The sequence below is a fragment of the Cryptotermes secundus genome, unplaced genomic scaffold (assembly GCF_002891405.2).
Source record: "Cryptotermes secundus unplaced genomic scaffold, Csec_1.0 scaffold1316, whole genome shotgun sequence".
NCBI classification, from domain to species: Eukaryota; Metazoa; Arthropoda; class Insecta; order Blattodea; family Kalotermitidae; genus Cryptotermes; species Cryptotermes secundus.
In genome coordinates, this window is record NW_019732003.1 from 67,931 (window position 1) to 86,526 (window position 18,596).

Below are 18,596 nucleotides of genomic sequence, written 5' to 3' on the forward strand. Positions count from 1 at the left end.
ACACTTCTCTGGCCATTATCTCCGTAACCGTTCAACTTTGGACATAGGTGTTTTGGGTTATATCGGCATACTTTAACATAAGGAACACCCTCCCGAAGTTTGGTCCATTCCTCCTGGGACACCCTGTATATATAAAACACAGAACTACACATGGGGAAGTTAACTGATAACTAACTACTGCAGTCCCACTTCATATATAAATACTGTTACACGTTCTAAACTCACATATGAACCTGTAAGCATTCACAGTGACTAAAAGTGATCTCTCTTCTCAGGGTACCAGCTGCATTAATTCAGAACAGAAGTCTACATACAAAGTTCACTATACACTTGCCCAACATGTATGAAGTTAAACACCTGAATGACAGCCCTCTGTATAATCTACAGCTCAACTAAATAAATGAACATTCTTTGTATTTCAGGATATACAGAGTTATGAGTGATAAAACACTACAATTTTTATATAGTTCAGCTATTGGAAACAGCAGAGAAGTTTAATTAACATTCTTAATAAATTAATCTCCAACTACCAAGACAATTTTAATAAGCCCTTATTCATATGTTATTCAGTCAGCCATGATACAATTATCATAATACCCTGGAAGAGAAATAGTAACAATTAATCACATATCTACTCAAAAACCTGTAAAAAATATAGCTAATGAGCTAAACTGGAACATAAATAAATAACAAATTACAAAATTACACGTCGGATAACAATGATTTAACTATATTTACATGACAAATGACAAGCACAGTGATAAGCTTCCAACAAAATGATGCTCTCCCCAAAAATGAAATAAAAAGAAACATTAAAAATACAAGAGAAAGGTGACACAAATGTAATAAAAATATGCTGTGTTCTGCTAGCCCATATGTTGAACACTGTAAACAAAAATACACAAGGCTCTTAGCTTCCTTACATACAAAACAAAAGACATGATCTGAACACACCTGCCACACAGGTAAATGTGGAAGTGGTGACCTGCCACAAAGTACACGAGGGGGGGAGGGGGGAGAGAGAGAGAGAGAGAAGGAGTAACAGACCTCGTCCATTCTAATGTGTTTTTTCCTCAGTAGGCCATTATTCTGACAAGTCATCAGCTCTTCTAATGACTCCAAAACCTCATTCCCTACCCAACCAATCAAATTACAATTCAAGAACATCTTTCAAAATCAATATACAATGAAGGACTACTTGTCATACTGCACTTTAAAAGCCCACTTTCTTGTGTTTTTCTATCTACATTATATTAGTGGAAATTCTGGTCCGCCAGCTATTATGAACAACATACCCACACACCATAGACACTTTCAGTCTATAATGGTAGTTAATCAGCTTCCTGTTGTAACATCCTATATATGAAAGCCAAACTGGTTTATTGCTACAGTCGGCTAGCAACTTCTGATACTATATTAAGCACTACTTAACAATCCTCTTAAAAAACATGAATATTATGATCCACTAGTATTTTCTATGCTGGTTGCCAATATCAAGCATTTTATGTGGCAATGGTTTGCGAGAAACACTGAATTAAATGTTTACTAGAATTCTGTAATCGTTTTTAAATGCAATTCTTAGATCAAAATACCTGAATATATATGTTTCTCAACTATTCTGCCTAATTTCTCAAAATTAAACTCCCTTGCAGGATATGGATTTCCAGCATGAAATGTAATGTTACCTGAGACAGAAAACCCATGCCTGCCTGGCCCATTTTCATTTTCTTTAGTAGGGGGCATGTGGTAGTGTAGTTGGTTGAGGCGCTATGCTACAAGCCGGAAGGTCGTGGGTTGAAATCCTGATGAGGTTATCAGATTTTTTCAATTGACCTAATCCTTTCAGGTGCACTATGACCATGGAGTTGACTCAGCCTCTAACAGAAATGAGTACCAGGAATATTCTTGGGGGTAAAGGATGGCTGGCGAGTAGGGCTGAGAACCTCGCTGCCATCTATGAGCAGATTGTCTAGAAAATGTGGGAACCTCCACATCTCACAACCCTATGAGCCTCCATGGCCTGTTACAAGGATATCTTTACTTTTTTTTTTTTTACTTAGTGTCACAGAAATTAGCAACTTACACATTTTGAGACAACTTCAGTTATTTTCCCATTTTGCAATAACTAAATTTGTGGGACTGAGTTTTCCTTCAACAGTTGATAACAGTAGCTGATTATATTGTCGGTGGACCAGAGAACATTTCCTATGAAAATAAGTTTTCAGTCCAGGTTCTGGTCTTGTCACTATTACAGTACAAGAAATCCAGTTCTTAAGTATCTCTGCCTGCAGCTTAAGGTGTGACTTTGCCTTTTGGAAACACACTGCACAGAATGTTGAGGTCTTTCCTTTCTGCAAACCTTTGGCATTCTACTGAAAGCTGAAGCTATACAACTAACATATTCTTCTATTCATGATCTGCCTTGTTAACAATGTAAGTGCTAGGTAGCCCACCATGATGAATTTCTGGTGCTCACTTCAATCACAAGAGTTCATCAAAAGAAGAGAAGCATGGAACATACAAAGAAACTGATTTGTATCTGAAATAAATCACCATTAAGACCACTATGGAATCCAAATTCATGAAAAGTGCATTCATGTTAAAATTCTCAAATCAAATATAACCATCTAATTTTTAACTTCATTCTGGCTGGGTCTAAAATTTCTAAATATTCTTCTAAAGAAGTGATACTGGTAACTTCTAAACTCTGATACAGATATATGAACAACATCACGTATACACAAACTTACACGTAAACTGCAGTGCTTGACACATGGACTAGTCTACACATTTCAAATAAAACTGAATACAACACAAGCAAAAACCACCAAGCTGATGTGGTATGGTGCAATATCCATACATGGCCCGCATGAATGGACTACCTTGGGTTTTGTTTCGCCTCCTGGGCCTTCTGATTCACTGCCATCTGCCTGTTGCTGAGCCTCTTCCCGCCCCTGTGCCTCATACTCCCCTTCCATAGAGCTTGATGAACTGGCTGATGTTGTGCCCGTACTTGATTTGCGCACCAACTGGGGTCACCACACACCATTGTGACCAAGTTAACATGAGACAACACGTATCGGAAACAGAGTGTATATAGCACAGCACAACTTCTACACTTTTCACTGCACAATGTAAAACAAAATTATTTTCTCTAATGAAGTGCCCACTATTGTGTGTCCTCTCTTAGGTGTACTTGAGAACAGTAGAACAATTTGCTCTCTTATGTCGGCGCCTTTGCTGCTTCCTAGTTGGATGTTATTTTTAAACAGATACCATAAGCAAATTTCTCACCTCTTTAGGAACAACTATAATGTACAAGGGTAAGTCAATAAGTAAGTTACAAATGGATATAGAACTTAAACAAATAAAAGTACTGATTTGAAAAATGCTTTTATTTCTCATCATAATTTCCCTTTACATTCAGGCCCTTGCCCCATCGTTTCACAAGCCCATGAAAACCAGCAGAATAAAATTCTTTGGGCTGCTGTCAGAACCAGGCAGTGACTTCCCTTTCTACAGCTTCATCGTCGGGAAAATGTTCAGCTGAAAGATGATGTTTAAGAGGGCCGAACAAATGGAAGTCGCTTAGAGCAAGGTCGGGGCTAAATGGAGGATGCTCAAGGACTTCCCACTTGAAATTTCGCGTCTCATTTGTCTTGTTGGCAGTATGGGGACGTGCGCTGTCATGCAAAAGCAACACACCTCTGGTGAGGAGTCCTGGTCACTTCCATTGAATGGCCTTAAGAAGTTTCCTGAGGATGTTACAGTAGGAGTCAGCATTTATGGTTTGTCCTTGAGGCTGGAATGCAGTGAGCAGTATGCCTTCGTGATCCCAGTCACCGCCTGGTTCCGACAGCATCCCAAAGAATTTTATGCCACTGGTTTCCAGGGGCTTGTGAAACAATGGGACAAATGCCTTAATGTACAGAGAGATTATGTTGAGAAATAAAAGAATTTTTCAAATCAGTACTCTTATTTGTTTAAGTTCTATATCCATTTGTAACTTACTTATTGACTTACCTACGTACCATGGAACATTTATGTCATCTGCAGTGGCGAGATTTGCAAAGTAACTCCTTCAATCACACATTTAACAAGACTAAACTAAAATAAATATACAATTCATGAAACAACCAAGGAAAATACCCTAGCAGAATCAAACTTGTTGAATTTATGGACAGATCAAGAAAAGAAAAAGCAATAAAAAACCATGAGATACCTGTAAAAATAGAACAGCCACAAAGCTGCTGGGGGTTAGTTATACAGGGTCTGTTCATATATATACCCCAGAAGTGAGAAACAAATCTTCTGTTTAACAGAAGAGTAGTTTCATAATCTCTTTCTGTTCATCATCTCACAATTATTCTGTGAAGCATTTAAATACAACTTTGACCTGAAGAAATTAACCAGCCAGGTTATGACACAAATCAAAGGAACTAAGAAAACCAAAAAATACTTTCATTAATAACGAATTTCAGGTCTCTTAATTAGAAAAAGGAATGGCAATCGTTGCAGCAAGACAATCACTTCCACGCATGATACTGTGACAATAATATGATCAGTCATGTTAAGAAGGTGACAAGGAATATTTCTTTTCTTCCGTCCAAATGGAAGTACTACTAAGCACTTCTAATACTAAATATCATCCTTAAACTCATCATCAGTAATGGCGACTATCTCACTTTTGCAACTATCCTTAAGAGACTGGACTGTATACACGTATATAACTTTATACAGTATGACAGTGTAACATTTAAACTGACATCCAAATTACATTGGGCAGCACAAAAAAAAATACCTATCCCTCATCTGTTCCTTACTTCTTCATATTGTCTCATGATAACTATCATTGTTAATATGTTAGTTGTTGGCAATAAAAAGACAAAAGCTCATGGAGAAAAAATTTCTCATCTTCTCTAATATAATATCTGATGCCTGCAAAACAAATATAACAAGGACACATGAACACCTAATTCATAAACTCAAATTTAAATATTGTCTTTTAAACTTCAAAATCATTCCTTTACTTTTACCCAGGCATGTGTGAGTCTCAAATTTATGAGACAGAATCAAGGGGAAAAAGTATTGTCAATTTTGATTCAAATGCTAATTTTTATTTCTTGAACTAATAGTCAATTTTGATTCAAATGCCAATTTTTAATTCTTAAATTATGAGAATTTTCTATATCTGCTTTTGCTTAGCATGCTGGTGTCAGGCCATAAGGGACTGGTATCCTATTTGTCTAACAGATGAAAAGCCTTTTAGGGTTACAAACCTACAGGTTTGTATGTGCTCACATGTTTGCGCACGTGAGTCAGAGAGAGAGAGAGAGAGAGAGAATGACATATTTAAAATGCTTTAAACTTCTAGAATGATATCAGCATAGATCACTAGTTCCCACTATCTTTCTCTGTGAGAGCAGCAAGCGAGGAAGTGAGATAAACATTGTATTGAATATGTATAAATGTATTGACAATATTGTATTGTATATTGTATTGAAGCATCGTGTTCTACTGTGTATACCAATTTTAAGATTCTCACTTTGCTGTCTCTGTACATCTCTATCCATATACTGAATTCAGACTTCAAAGATCTTTGACTCTTCTCATTATTTATTTACCACTACACGTTTTGGCCTAAATGGCCATCATCAGGAGTATAACATTGTACATGAAAACTGTTGCTCTGTTATGCAGTTTCATCTACAATCTTATACTCCTGATGCTCTGTTATGCAGTTTTCATCTAAAATCTTATATACCTGACGGCTACTTAGGCTGACACGGGTAGTGTTAAATAAATAATAAGAAGAGACAAAGAGCCACAAAGTGTGAACTGAATACATGGACAGAGTTGCACAGAGATGAAGTGAGAATCCTAAACTAGGTGAGACAAACATGTTTCAAGATTACAGGTCATAAGGCTGCCCTAAGTTTGATCAACGTCTGAAATAAAACATGTGCCCCTCAAACAAAAGGGGGGGGGGAAGTCATATAAAAAAAGTGAGTACTGGTGTGAAAAGGAATAATGCATCAAAAAGTTTCATGAACTGCAGGTATTATTAGTATTATTATTATTGGAGGGGGTGGGTTTCCCCATGCACCGCGACCAGTGGTCTATTGTACGTCCCCCTGTGATATTCTACCCGTCTCTATACCTTACCGATACTGGTGCGTGCCATCAGTCCCGACTCAGCCAGCGAGTTCGGCCTCTACTGGCTCAGCGGTATCTAGATGCTTCCCCCATCTACCAGAGACGTTAGAGACTATTGTTGGGCAGGAAATGTCCTTTATAATTTGGCTCAGAGGTCTCCTTGAAGCATGACGTTCTTTTACGTGCCGTAAAGCTATGTCATGGGACCCACGGCTTAAAGACCCTCCCGGAGGACTTGTTCCCTGAATTTTTCCACCCTTAAAAATTCCACGACCTCCACCGGGTTTGAACCCGCGTACCTTGAGTCATGAGGTGGGACCGTTGCCCCTAGACTACGGAGGCTGCTCATGAACTGCAGGTATGGTCCATAATTTCAGACACTAATGATTAAAAGTTTGAAACAAACAACCGTAAAAAAAAATTAATCTTCTGAGGCAAATGACGAAAATTGGAAACAACAGAAACTGGAACCTGCCATTTCCATATGAGAATTGCTGTTTGTACAAATTCAAAGACAGACTGGAACATTAGCCTTGTGAAACATCAGTCTCAATAAGAGGCTCAAAATTTAAGTCCAGCTCAGGGTGGTATGTACAGATGTTACAGAGGAACAGGTTTCCTTTATAACAGAGCCTTCACCTTGCAAGACGTTTACCATTACACTTCAAGGCATTGCCAACGAAATGCCAGTGTATTCTGATACAAAATTCAATTACACAATCGATGATATGTGCCAAATCTGCTGCCATAAAACATCAGGCAATGAAAAAATGTGACTGTGAATCAAAAGAGCTACGTCTAAGGCACAGTTGCCTACCGATCTAATTATCATGTATCTAAAGGATAGAACATGGGGATTGGTTGCACGCTGCCTGGAAAAGGAGAGCAAAAGAACGACTGAGAAAACAAGGAAGGCTTGTGTTGGCTGTATTTTAGGCCCATGTAACACTTGATGCAAGATTGTAACCCATGTGCTCTTGCATACTGACACTGGACTCCCTTAAGAAATGACTAATTACATATTCTAATGAATAAGTCTTTTAATGAACATTCGAAACAATTGTTCTCTGAATAGTTCTTGGCAGAAATCTATGTTCTGACATAAAGGGTCAGCAAAGAAGCCAAATGTAAGAATGGATGAAGACCATAGTAACAGTTCTCTCCTGAAGTTATGGTCATAGGAAAGTGTTGTATATTTGATGAAATGAATGGCTGGGAAGGCAAGGAAGAAGTTGGAAATGTTGGCAGTGAACATGAGTGTGTGAGTAGTGAATATGAGGCAGAATTGTGAAGGCAGTGAAGATAAGGGAGGTGATAAGAATGGTGAACAGAGACTGGTGAAGCTGTATAAAGGCCTGTGACTTCAAAAAGGGAAATAACTCAATCAATTTCATGTATAACATGTCTCCTAATATGCATTTTCTTTCACATATTTGTAGTAACATCATAAAATGAAATCACAAAATTACTTTCTCTGTCCAGGTATATTTCCTAATGCAGGGTCAGCTTCCTATTCAGTAATACTTTCCATTCAGGTAAATACTGTCATGTGTATGAGTGACTACAGAGAGGGTTTGGATTGGTAATTGGATTTATTGAACTCTCACAGAACCGTTACTATAAGTAATTATAACAGTTTCACTAATTCACACACTTTACAGTTCACCAGGGCACACACTTAGGTCTTCTCAGCTGCTGTGTCTTCACCAGTCTTCTGGCAACAGCTTCAAAGAAGGGATTTTCCCCTTCCTCTGGGTCCCCAAACTGTACCTCAAGGACCAGCCTCTAACAGCAACACCTCATAACGACTGAACCTCAGGAGTTCTCTGACCAACTCACACCAACCAACTCACTCCACTCCACTGCCTGAATAACTTGTCCCTGACTGTCCTGCTTATAACATCTCAGCAAGACCAAACAGAAAACACTGTTCCTTTGTTGCTGTTTACAGGCCGTTACCTAGTTGTTTGTTTCATGTTCACTGCCTAGCAATTCCACAATAAGGTTGTACACTTTGGTGCACTGTGAAAAGGTGGCTAGCGTTATAAACTGCTATGGTGAAGAACTTGGTCTACTAGACAAAATTCTCATTCCTGCCTCATTTCTCAAAATTTTTCCAAATTCTTGCCTCAAACCGAAGAAGTCATTCTCTCACTAGCCTTCTTCAACCTTCTTTAAACTCTAAACAAAACTGCACCACCAAGCACAATAATTTAAAACAATTTAAAAATTTAAGCAGACACTATTAAGGTCGAAGCAGAAGAGTACCACAGAATATGGCTTATTTAATGACACTGTTGGTAACTCAGGATATACAGCTTGAAAAGACTGGATGATAATGCGTAATGAACTGTGAAGGATGTGGAAGGAAGAAATTGTGAGCTAATTTAGGGTACTGTCCTGGTATTTACAAGAAGGGTCACCAGAAAACGACAGTCAAGATAGTCAGCATCCCACCTAAGATTCAAACTGAATACCCCCCCCCCCNTGAGTCAATTTGCTTTGGTATCTACTGACATTTTATTTTATGCATGGCTGTTCATGCTTTTGTACTCTGTGAGCATTTGAAATCATCATTAAAGCATGAAGGTAGGATCCAAATCAGTCACAGATGCAAAATTTTAATATATATCCTGAAATTCAATATTTTAATAAGAATTATATGGTTGCAAAAAAAATCTACTTCATTCTCTCCATGTTTATGAGCAGTAAATTTCATATGAAAATGTATTAGCATCCAGGAACAACAAGCTTCATTTCTATCTGATAACTTGCTCAACTCAGGGATACTATGTGGATTAATCACTAACGTCACAGATTCAAAAAGCAAGGTACAGTAAATTTTTATATACAGTAGAACCTGGTTATAACGTCATCAAAGGGACCTAAAAATAGTGTTGTTATAAACGAATGTCGTAACTGAAATGGGCACTTCCACAGTAGCCTTATGTTAGTCACGTAAAAATCTACCAAAAACCGAGTTAAAATGTTGCATTTTTTAGTGAAATACGTAGTTAACTACAGACTAACGTTACATTAACGCGGAATTGCCCAAATGTGTAATATCAAAGACATAATACAGCGCTTTTCACTGACAATACACACCGCACTAATACTGTATATTAAAGGTAGGCCTACTCACCAAATTACAGTAGATTACATCAATTGTTGTGCCTTAATGTACCTAGATACGAGTACAGTAATCAGTTATCTTCATCTGTTTCCTGTTACTTGCCCAATACACACTTTCTAAATTACGTTCAATGTCCATATCAGAGAAATTCAGGAATGAAAATGACGTTACATACGAGGTTGATGCATTTGTGCATGTCGTACTAAGCAAGGTATAAAAACAGTTGCTTTATGAGGAATTAGTTCGTACCATTGAATATTTGACGCAATAGACAAGGTGTCGCAGAAACCGATGTTGCTATAACCAAGTTTTACTGTATATATATATATATATATAATGTTCAGTAGAACAAAAGCATTTCCAATCATTACTCTGAGCTGTTTAAAACTGAATTTTGCACTAATCAATGTTACTGTTCTTGTACAGAAAATAAACACTTGCACTGGGATACAAGCCAAGGAACCTACCGTATTTACGCATGTATAGGCCGCGTGCGTGTATAGGCCGCAGCACAATTTTCAGACAGAAATTATAGAAAAAATAATTTTCTTGGAATATTATTTCAGGAGTAGAACACCCTGTATTACTAATTATGAATATATTTTTTTTAAATGAAGCGTGAGTTCGAATATAAGCCACACCGCAGTTTCCCTCTTGAATTTTTGGCAAGAAATGTGCGGCCTATACATGCGTAAATACAGTATTTCAAGTGCCGAAGCATTAGCCAGCACATTTATCTGTTTATGAAGAAAAATGGAAAGGGAATTTAAAATATTGTAAAAAAATTATATAAGTGTTTGTGTCTATGAGCACTGAATATCGACAGTAACAATAAATGCAGAGAGAATGATGACAGTGAACTAGTTGGCACTAAAATGGCTGAAAAGTACTGTCTTCAACAATGAATAAGTATATAAGCAGAACAGAATGGTTAGTACAAAATAACTACACTAACTTGTATCTACAGAAAACACACAAAACAGTCTGTACCTGAAAATAAAACAATACAAAGGGACTAAGCCCCTCACAAGATCAGGAATATATTTGTCTTCAGTTACCTTGTCCTTGAGCTTCTCTTCTTTCTTCCTCAGCTCTTTGACTGGCTTTGGCTTGTCATCGATGTGTTCCATGTCTGGAATGTGTTCTGGAGGATGCGACATGGTATGCCTCTTGTTGAAGTCTTCTTCTGTCTGTCTGGGTCCAGCCAGAGCTGCAATGAAATCAGTAACATCTACCATTTTCCCATGTTCAACAGTGTCAATTCAATGTTCTTCCTGAGAACAAAGAGTGCAGAAAATCTGAAACTTCAATGGTTGATCCTTCTTTTCTGAGAAGTCTTCAGCTCCTTAATCTTTTGGAAGACTCTACCTGTATTGTTGCTAATATCACACTGTAGAAGTCTTGCTGTAGTGCACAGATACTACGAAAATTTGGAGACCTTGTCTCACTTCCGATTGAGGTTGATGAGAGACTTATGTGAATAACATTCAATTGAACTTATTTTATAATTCTCTTAAAATAAATGAAAACATAAAAAAAAAATTATTACTGATAAGAAAGAAGGACCCAGCTATGTTAAACTGTGCAGCTCTCCTTACAGGTTATGACACCGTTAAAACATACCACTTATGCTGTTAATGTTATGTACTGGTAATGAAAGTTTACAATCCAACAATAAAATAAAAATTTAACTCATTGATTAGCATGCTGGCATCATGTAGATGGTCACTGGGTCAAATCCTAAAAGTCGTAATTCCTTTTTTATAGTTCACAATAGTAGTTAGTTATCTAGAGAGGGTGGGTTTCCCCATGCACCACGACCAGTTTGATCTATTGTGCTTCCCTCTATGATATTCTACCAGTCTCTATACCCTACCGATAAATGGTGCATACCATCAGTCCCACCAATCAAGCGAGTTCGGCCACTTGCTTAGCCGTGTCTCTAATGCTTTCCCCATCTATCAGAGGCCTTAGAGACTATTGTTGGGCGGGAAACGTCCTGGAATTTGGCTCAGTCATTTCACAATAGTAAATATCTTACATATTATTGTCATTATTATGTCAGTTTCACTGCAACTTATCAAAAATAAGTGTAACCCCCCCCACTACCAAAAAATGTTAAGTTATACGTGTACTTAACACCCATTAAGAAATCAAGTCTCTGCATTTGTTACTGTTTACAGATTAAATACATTTCATTATAATGATAAGTTTCAAACGACAGCACAATGGTGAAACCAAAATAATGCATGCTTCTTAATACTCCTGTCATCTGGTTGTGGCTTTTTAGAATAAGTGTAAGGTCTATCAGGGAAAGCCATTTATTCCTCATCTTCATCAGCCATTACTTTCCTTTATCCTCATCATACCTTTATCACCATCCCTTATTCATACACCCTCTCACAATTCCTACTATGCTTCCTTCCCCTCCTCCCACTCATTTATGTTAAGATAAACACTGCTGGCTGTTTTGACTATTTATGCGACTGCCAGACACTGGGAGTATCTGTCCTCTGTGTGTGCAATACATAAGGCCAAAATATTTTCCCAGAGGTTGGAAACCTCTGCGAGCAAAACCAATGATCACAAACATAGATCACTTTTCATACAGGGTGGGGCGCAGAAACTTCCTTTTTCTGAAGGGAGGGGAGGTGGCAGAAAAGTGGGGACAGGCTTGGCGAACGCAGCAGTCACGGAAGTTTCTGTCTAATAGCCCTCAGTAGGAACCATGAGGTGGATGAGTGAGCAGCATGCGTTTGCTGTCGAAGCCTACTTTTCGAACAACCATTCCTACGTGGCAGTGCAGCGTGCGTTCCGTACTCACTTCGGAATTAAGCCCAGAGTTCTGGATCCCGATTGGAAATCGATTGTTTTGTGGGTAGAAAACTTTAGGACAACCGGGAGTGTGGTGAAAAAATCAGGACAACGGACAGGTACGCCGCCAGAAAATGTGGTGGCAGTTCGACAGTCGATTTTGAGATCTCCAAGACGCTCCGCTCGCAAACATGCAGTCGCCCTAGACCAGGGGTTGGGGAACTTTTTTACTTATTACCCCAAAATATATTTATTTACGCCGACGTTACCCCCTTGATTTGAAAGAGAGAAAATCATAGATTATTCAAATTCAGAAGGTTTATTGAATCTATTTATATGGAGAATACAATTATAAATATAAAAAGTATAAAATAAATGCGATAAAATACGAGTAAATTAATATCCTCATTATGACACAAAAGGATTTCTTAGAAAAATTTTTTCACTTCAGGTTTTGGAGAAATTATGTTGTTTCATTTTTGATACAGTAACATCAAAATTAGGATATTTTGATGTCAGAGCAATTTGCATACTGTCTTCGGGGTCCAATCAATTTCTCTGCTTTGTTTTTACGTTCAGTAGAGTGGAATATCTTTGTTCGCAAAGGTAGGCTGTTTGAAAGGGCAGCAACTTTCTGATTGCCTCCTCATGTGCAATTTTGAAAGCACTTGCAGCTCTTGACATCCAAAAATATGACAGATCTGCTTTGTTTTCAAATTCAATACGTGCTTCATTATTGGATCGATTTTCAGTAAGTGCCTCTGCCAAACCTTGAGGCTCTTCTGGTACATCAGCAATTTCACATTTAAAGGGATCTACAACCCAACTGACATTATGTGAATCGAGATCTGGAAAGTAATCATCGAACCGCTTTTTGAGTTTGGTAAGATGCCTTATTACTGTGTCCTTGATGTCGTCAAAAGTAATATTTTCACAATCTTCCAAAAACAAAGCCAACATTGAAAAGGCAGCAATCTTGTTTTGTCCTGCTTTCTGTCTCCAATATAAAAGCTTTGATCCAAACGCTGAAATCTTTTCTCTGGCTGAAATTATATTGATGTTTTTTCCTTGCAATTCTTTGTTCAATGCATTCACATACCCAAAAATGTCAGCTAAATATGCGAGATGTGCACCCCACGATGAGTTTGTAAACTCATCTTGCAGAACATGCTTCTGATCAACCATAAACATTCAAGTTCAGTTTTGAGAACCCACACTCGGTTCAGAACATTTCCACGTGACAGCCACCTCACTTCTGTATGATAAAGTAGGTCTGTATATTCAGCCTCCCCATCTGTACATAATTCACGAAATAGTCGCATGTTTAGTGCATGTCCTTTGATGACACTGACAACGTTGATAACATCATGCATGACGGCTTCCAGTGCAGGTTCCAAACGTTTCACAAGCAGTGCCTGGCGATGGATCATACAGTGGTTAACTTCAATTTTTGGATTTTTCTCTCTCGCCAAAGCCGAAAAACCACTGACATGACCCAACATAGCTGGAGCTCCATCAACAGACAAAGCAATGCAGTCTTCCCACTTTAAATTAGCGTTATTAAAGTATTCATTAATTTTATTGAAGACATCAATTCCACGAGATCGCAACTCGAGGGGAGAACAAAACAACTCCTCTTCAATTGCATGTAAACCTTTGTAGCAAACAGACACCATCAGCTGCGAATTACTACTGACATCTGTAGTTTCATCAAGCTGAATAGCAAAGCATTTACTCTCTTTTATTGAAGAAATAACTTGTTCCCTCACATTTTCTGCTAAAATAGAAATTCTTTCTTTCACAACTTTTGCAGACAAGGGCACTGAATTTAGTTTCGCAGCTTCTTTCTGACCACACATAATCTCTGCCATTTTCAAAGCTGCTGGTTTAACCAATTGCTCACCAATAGTATGTGGTTTCTTGTTTCGGGCAATCAACCAGGCCACTTCAGAGGTGGCCTTTGATGCTGAACGTTGATCGAATGTACTTCTCAAGTTGCTGTTCAGTCTTTGTTTTTTGACAGACATTTCCAAATTTACAAAGTATTCCCGCGGTTTGGAAGACAGGTGTGGGTGCAAATTATTCAAGTGTTTCTTCAATTGACTCTTTTTGAAAGATTCTGCAGTCAGTACTTTCAAACAGACAACACACTGTGGTTTCATTATTCCTTTGTCTTCTATTTGTGTAAACCCATAATTGAGGAACTCTTCCTGGTATATTCGTTTTCTAGTTGATGTCATCTGAGGGGTAAAAAAGACAGTGATTCAAAAAGTTTTAACTCTTCAGCACACGCGTTTCTTATAGTTACACGAGGACATGCGTAATGTGGAGGAAACCTCCGCATGTACAATATGTGTAAGTCAGTACTGGAGGCCGTGCCATAGCTCAGGTGGTTAGTTGCACATGTACTATAACACAAAATTACCGATTCAGTGTGACAAGCTCAAACTGCTACTACTGCACATAAATGATAGTGCGTCGGTTTCATGAAAGACTTCATTTCACTTACTTATTAAATAATGATTGAATGAATTTATTGATAGTAAATCCTTGCTAACAAGACACTATCTTACCTTGATCATCAAAGTTTTTGAGCATAAGATAAAACAATAGGTGACTAGGCCAAAATGACGTATACAAGATGTGTGCTTCTGCTGGCTGCCGAGCCACAACTAACGCTATCGTCCACATGCTGGGTGCGTTTATCTATAGAAGTGTTTAGTGATGACGTCACGCTGCCATGCTGGACCATTAAACAATTTCCGTAGCAGCCGTTGTTACGGATGGTTATATGCCGGAAGAAAAATTTCTGTCGTAACAAGGAACGTGTTTTTTATATAATTTCATTTATGTCTATTGAGTCCTCATTACCCCCAAGGATTTCATTTTTACCCCACTTGGGGTAATTTACCTCGGTTCGCCGACCACTGCCCTAGACATATTCAATAGTTCAATGCGCCGAATTCTTCACGAACATCTTAATTTCCATCCCTATAAGATGGTTGTTGTGCAAGAATTGTCACCACTTGATTTCCAGAACCGAATAACAGCGTGTGAAACGTTATTGGAAACTTTACACCCTGATACACTTGTTTTCTTTAGTGATGAGGCACATTTTCACCTATCCGGATATGTCAACAAGCAGAATATGCGCTATTGGAGTGGTAACAATCCCAGAGAGCTCCATGAGAGGCGACTTCACAGTGATAAGGTGACAGTTTGGTGTGCGCTATCGAGAGTTGGAGATTTTTTTGAAGATGACAATCATGCAGTTACTGTCAATTCACAGCAGCACGTCGACATGATTAAAAACTTTTTCGAACCAGCTCTTGAAGAAATGCATCTAGGAAATGTCTGGTTCCAACAGGATGGTGCCACAATCCATACAGCCCGAGCTTCAATGACAGTTTTGAGGGCAAAGTTCCCCAGATGGCTCATCTCGCTTCGAGGTGACATCCCGTGGCCAGCGCACTCACCTGATCTAACACCCTGTGATTTTTTTTTTGTGGGATACCTCAAGGCAGAGGTTTTTAAACATTGCCCCACAAACCTGCTTCAGCTGAAGAATGTTATTTGGCAGGAACTAGCCCAAATTCTGGTGCACATCTTGGAACGTGCAGAGGGGAACTTCAGAAAACGGTTGCATCAGCGCATAGAGAACGGTGGCCACCACCTTCAAGATATTTTGTTTAAAACTACATGATTTAAAACTTTAAAGTATGTTCTTTCATTAGCTAAACATAAATTTTGTCTATCAGAAATAACCTTTCTTTTATTCACCTTCAAAAAAAGGAAGTTTCTGCGCCCCATCCTGTATTATAAGATGTTACTTACTACCTACAGCATGCAAGTTCACATATTACTGGCTAATTTTCATTAACATAATTATTACTTCTATAAAATATTCACATGAAATTAAATATTTAATTTAGGCCATAGAAATTAGACAATATTACAAAAATGTATGTGAGCTGCACAAAATTTATCAGTGGGCCACAAGTTGAGAACCTCTGTCTGAAGCCACTGAAGGTGTGTACTACGAAGGTGACCACACTCACTGATCATTGAATAAATAAATTGTTTTCACAAAGTCACTATCACACCTCACAGGTACATCCTTAAACCTAAGATTCAAACTGCAGGTTGCATGTGAAATTGAATTAGTATTTGATAAAGAGGTGCAGCTAATATGAAAACTCAGACAACTATGACCCTTACACTGACAGCTCTCTCATTCCTTCAGAGCACTCTCTTTTGCTAGGGAGAAAGACAAGACAGATGATTAGATAAATGTAGGGAATATTTATCACAAACAGGAGCCTCTTGATATGTTCAAAACTAAAATATGGTCAGAACTAGGTAAAAACTTATAATGATCACCCTTCTTTCATATCATCACAGCTCTTACAATGCACTAACTTACCATCCATGCTTCGTGAAGTAAGGCCTCTCCCACTAAGACTGCGTTCAAAACGAGGAGCGGGTCGTTCAATAAGTGACTTCTTTGTCTCATAGTGGGTTCGTCCTGAGTATCTGAACTTGGAGCCAAACCGAGGAAATAGCCCTGTTTTTTGTGTTGGTTCAGGTGTCATTAATCTAGAAATACAATGAGGCATGGAATATAATATAACTTATTTACTTAACAGCAGCAGCAGCTCAAGATTTTACCTTGCTGAACACTTTAGATGCAGTACTTCTTTTGGCTTATTTTGCACTTCACCCATCATCCAGTATATAAAAGACAAAAAACCACGACGTTTCGGAGACTGGATCTGTCTCCGTCTTCATGTGGATAGGGAAGGATAAACCCCTTAGAAAGAGCTAGTCTCAATCACTGGTCCAGCTCTTTCTAAGGGGCCCAACTGAGTAGGTTTATCCTTCCCTATCCACCTGAAGACAGAGACAGATCCAGTCTCCGAAACGTCATGGTTTTTTGTCTTTTATATACCGGACGATGGGTGAAGTTCAAAATAAGCCAAAAGAAGTACAGTATACACCATCGTCAGAATCCTTTCAAGTCTAACTTTAGATGCAGTCATTGCATGAAGGAATCTGTCACCCACAGCAGTTCTAATTTTGACATACCTGAAGAATGTGTGATGTTCTACTGAAACTTTCCATAATTTCTTCGCTGCTCTATGGTTTGCCAGCTTGAAGCCAATTGTAGACTCATACTGCTCAAACTCACCAGGACGAATTTTGATGTAGAAATTATGTCGTTTATATGAAATCTTTAATATCTTCGGCCATGCAAACCTATTGATACGTAACCTAAGAAGAAACAGACATTTTTAAATGCCTACAAATAAATTTCTTCAATTTCACAACAAAAGAACAGGAAAGCAATCACACTCTATTCACCGTGGCATATAATGTAATGGTAAGAACACTCTAGTAATTATGCATTAACATGTAGTTCTGAACTCAACAATAGTCAAAAAATATTTTAGCCCAAAAATGTCTGAAGTTTGACGCTCTTCTGTTCATCATCACTTGTGTGTGTACATGTGCATGCGGATACCATATAAAAAATCTGGTTAGGAGATTTCAATGCCAAAGTAGACAGGGAGGACATTTTCAATCCAACAATTGGGAATGAGAGTTTGCATGAAATCAGTAATGATAATGGAGTTATAGTAGTAAACTGTGCCACAGTGAAAAATCTTACTGTCAAAAGTACAATGTTCCTGCATCGTAACATCCATAAATTTACTTGGAAATCTCCTGATGGGAAAAGACACAATCAAATCAACCATATTTTGATAGAGAGGAGATGGCATTTAAGTATACCTGATGCCCGATCATTCAGGGCAGCAGATTGTGATACTGACCACTACCTCGTGGTGGCAAAGGTTAGGGAAAGATTGGCAGTGAGCAAACAAACAATGCACAAAGTTCATATGGAGAGGTTCAATCTCAAGAAATTAAATGAAGTAGAGGGTAAAGAGCAGTATTGTGCTGAAATTTTAAACAGGTTTGCGGCTTTGGAAAACTTGGGACACTGAGGTGGATGTTTTACATTACTTTACATCACATTACATTATATTACATTGCACTGCATTTCATAGATCCATAGTTAGTCAAAAATGACTGTAGGATGTGGAATATGTCATATAAATACAAAACATATGTACAGCCCCAATGCAGTTCTCACGCACAGAAATATAGAATAAACAGTGACTACACACAAGGCTATTTAAATATACGAGGTGTGTTCAAAAAATGACGGGAATTTCCGTATTTTGGAAAAAATATTTATTCATTCGTCTACATTAATGTTGTCGCCTTCAAAATAGTCCCCATTCGATATTATGCACTTACGCCAGCGCTTCTTCCAATCATCGAAACACTTCTNGCGCTTTTCTGAAAGCTTGAGAGGTTAGCAATTGGATTATGATGACAGTGTTTGTGTCTTGTGTACATCCACATTCGTCTGAAAATGTTCTTCGTTATTTGTAATGGAGTTTATTAAAGAATATATATATATATATAT

General features: G+C 38.1%; 1 protein-coding gene across 1 annotated transcript in view; it reads right to left on the reverse strand.

Annotated features, from left to right (window-relative positions):
* Positions 1-18,596, reverse strand: part of LOC111867524 (protein 4.1 homolog) — a 172,503-nt gene that overhangs the window by 40,817 nt on the left and 113,090 nt on the right. Inside the window, exons 8-11 of the mRNA XM_033752714.1 lie at positions 17,189-17,374; positions 16,527-16,699; positions 10,348-10,499; positions 2,883-3,029 (exon numbers count right to left, since the gene is read on the reverse strand). Of these exons, the coding sequence (XP_033608605.1) occupies positions 2,883-3,029; positions 10,348-10,499; positions 16,527-16,699; positions 17,189-17,374 (658 nt within the window). The remainder of the gene's footprint in view (positions 1-2,882; positions 3,030-10,347; positions 10,500-16,526; positions 16,700-17,188; positions 17,375-18,596) is intronic.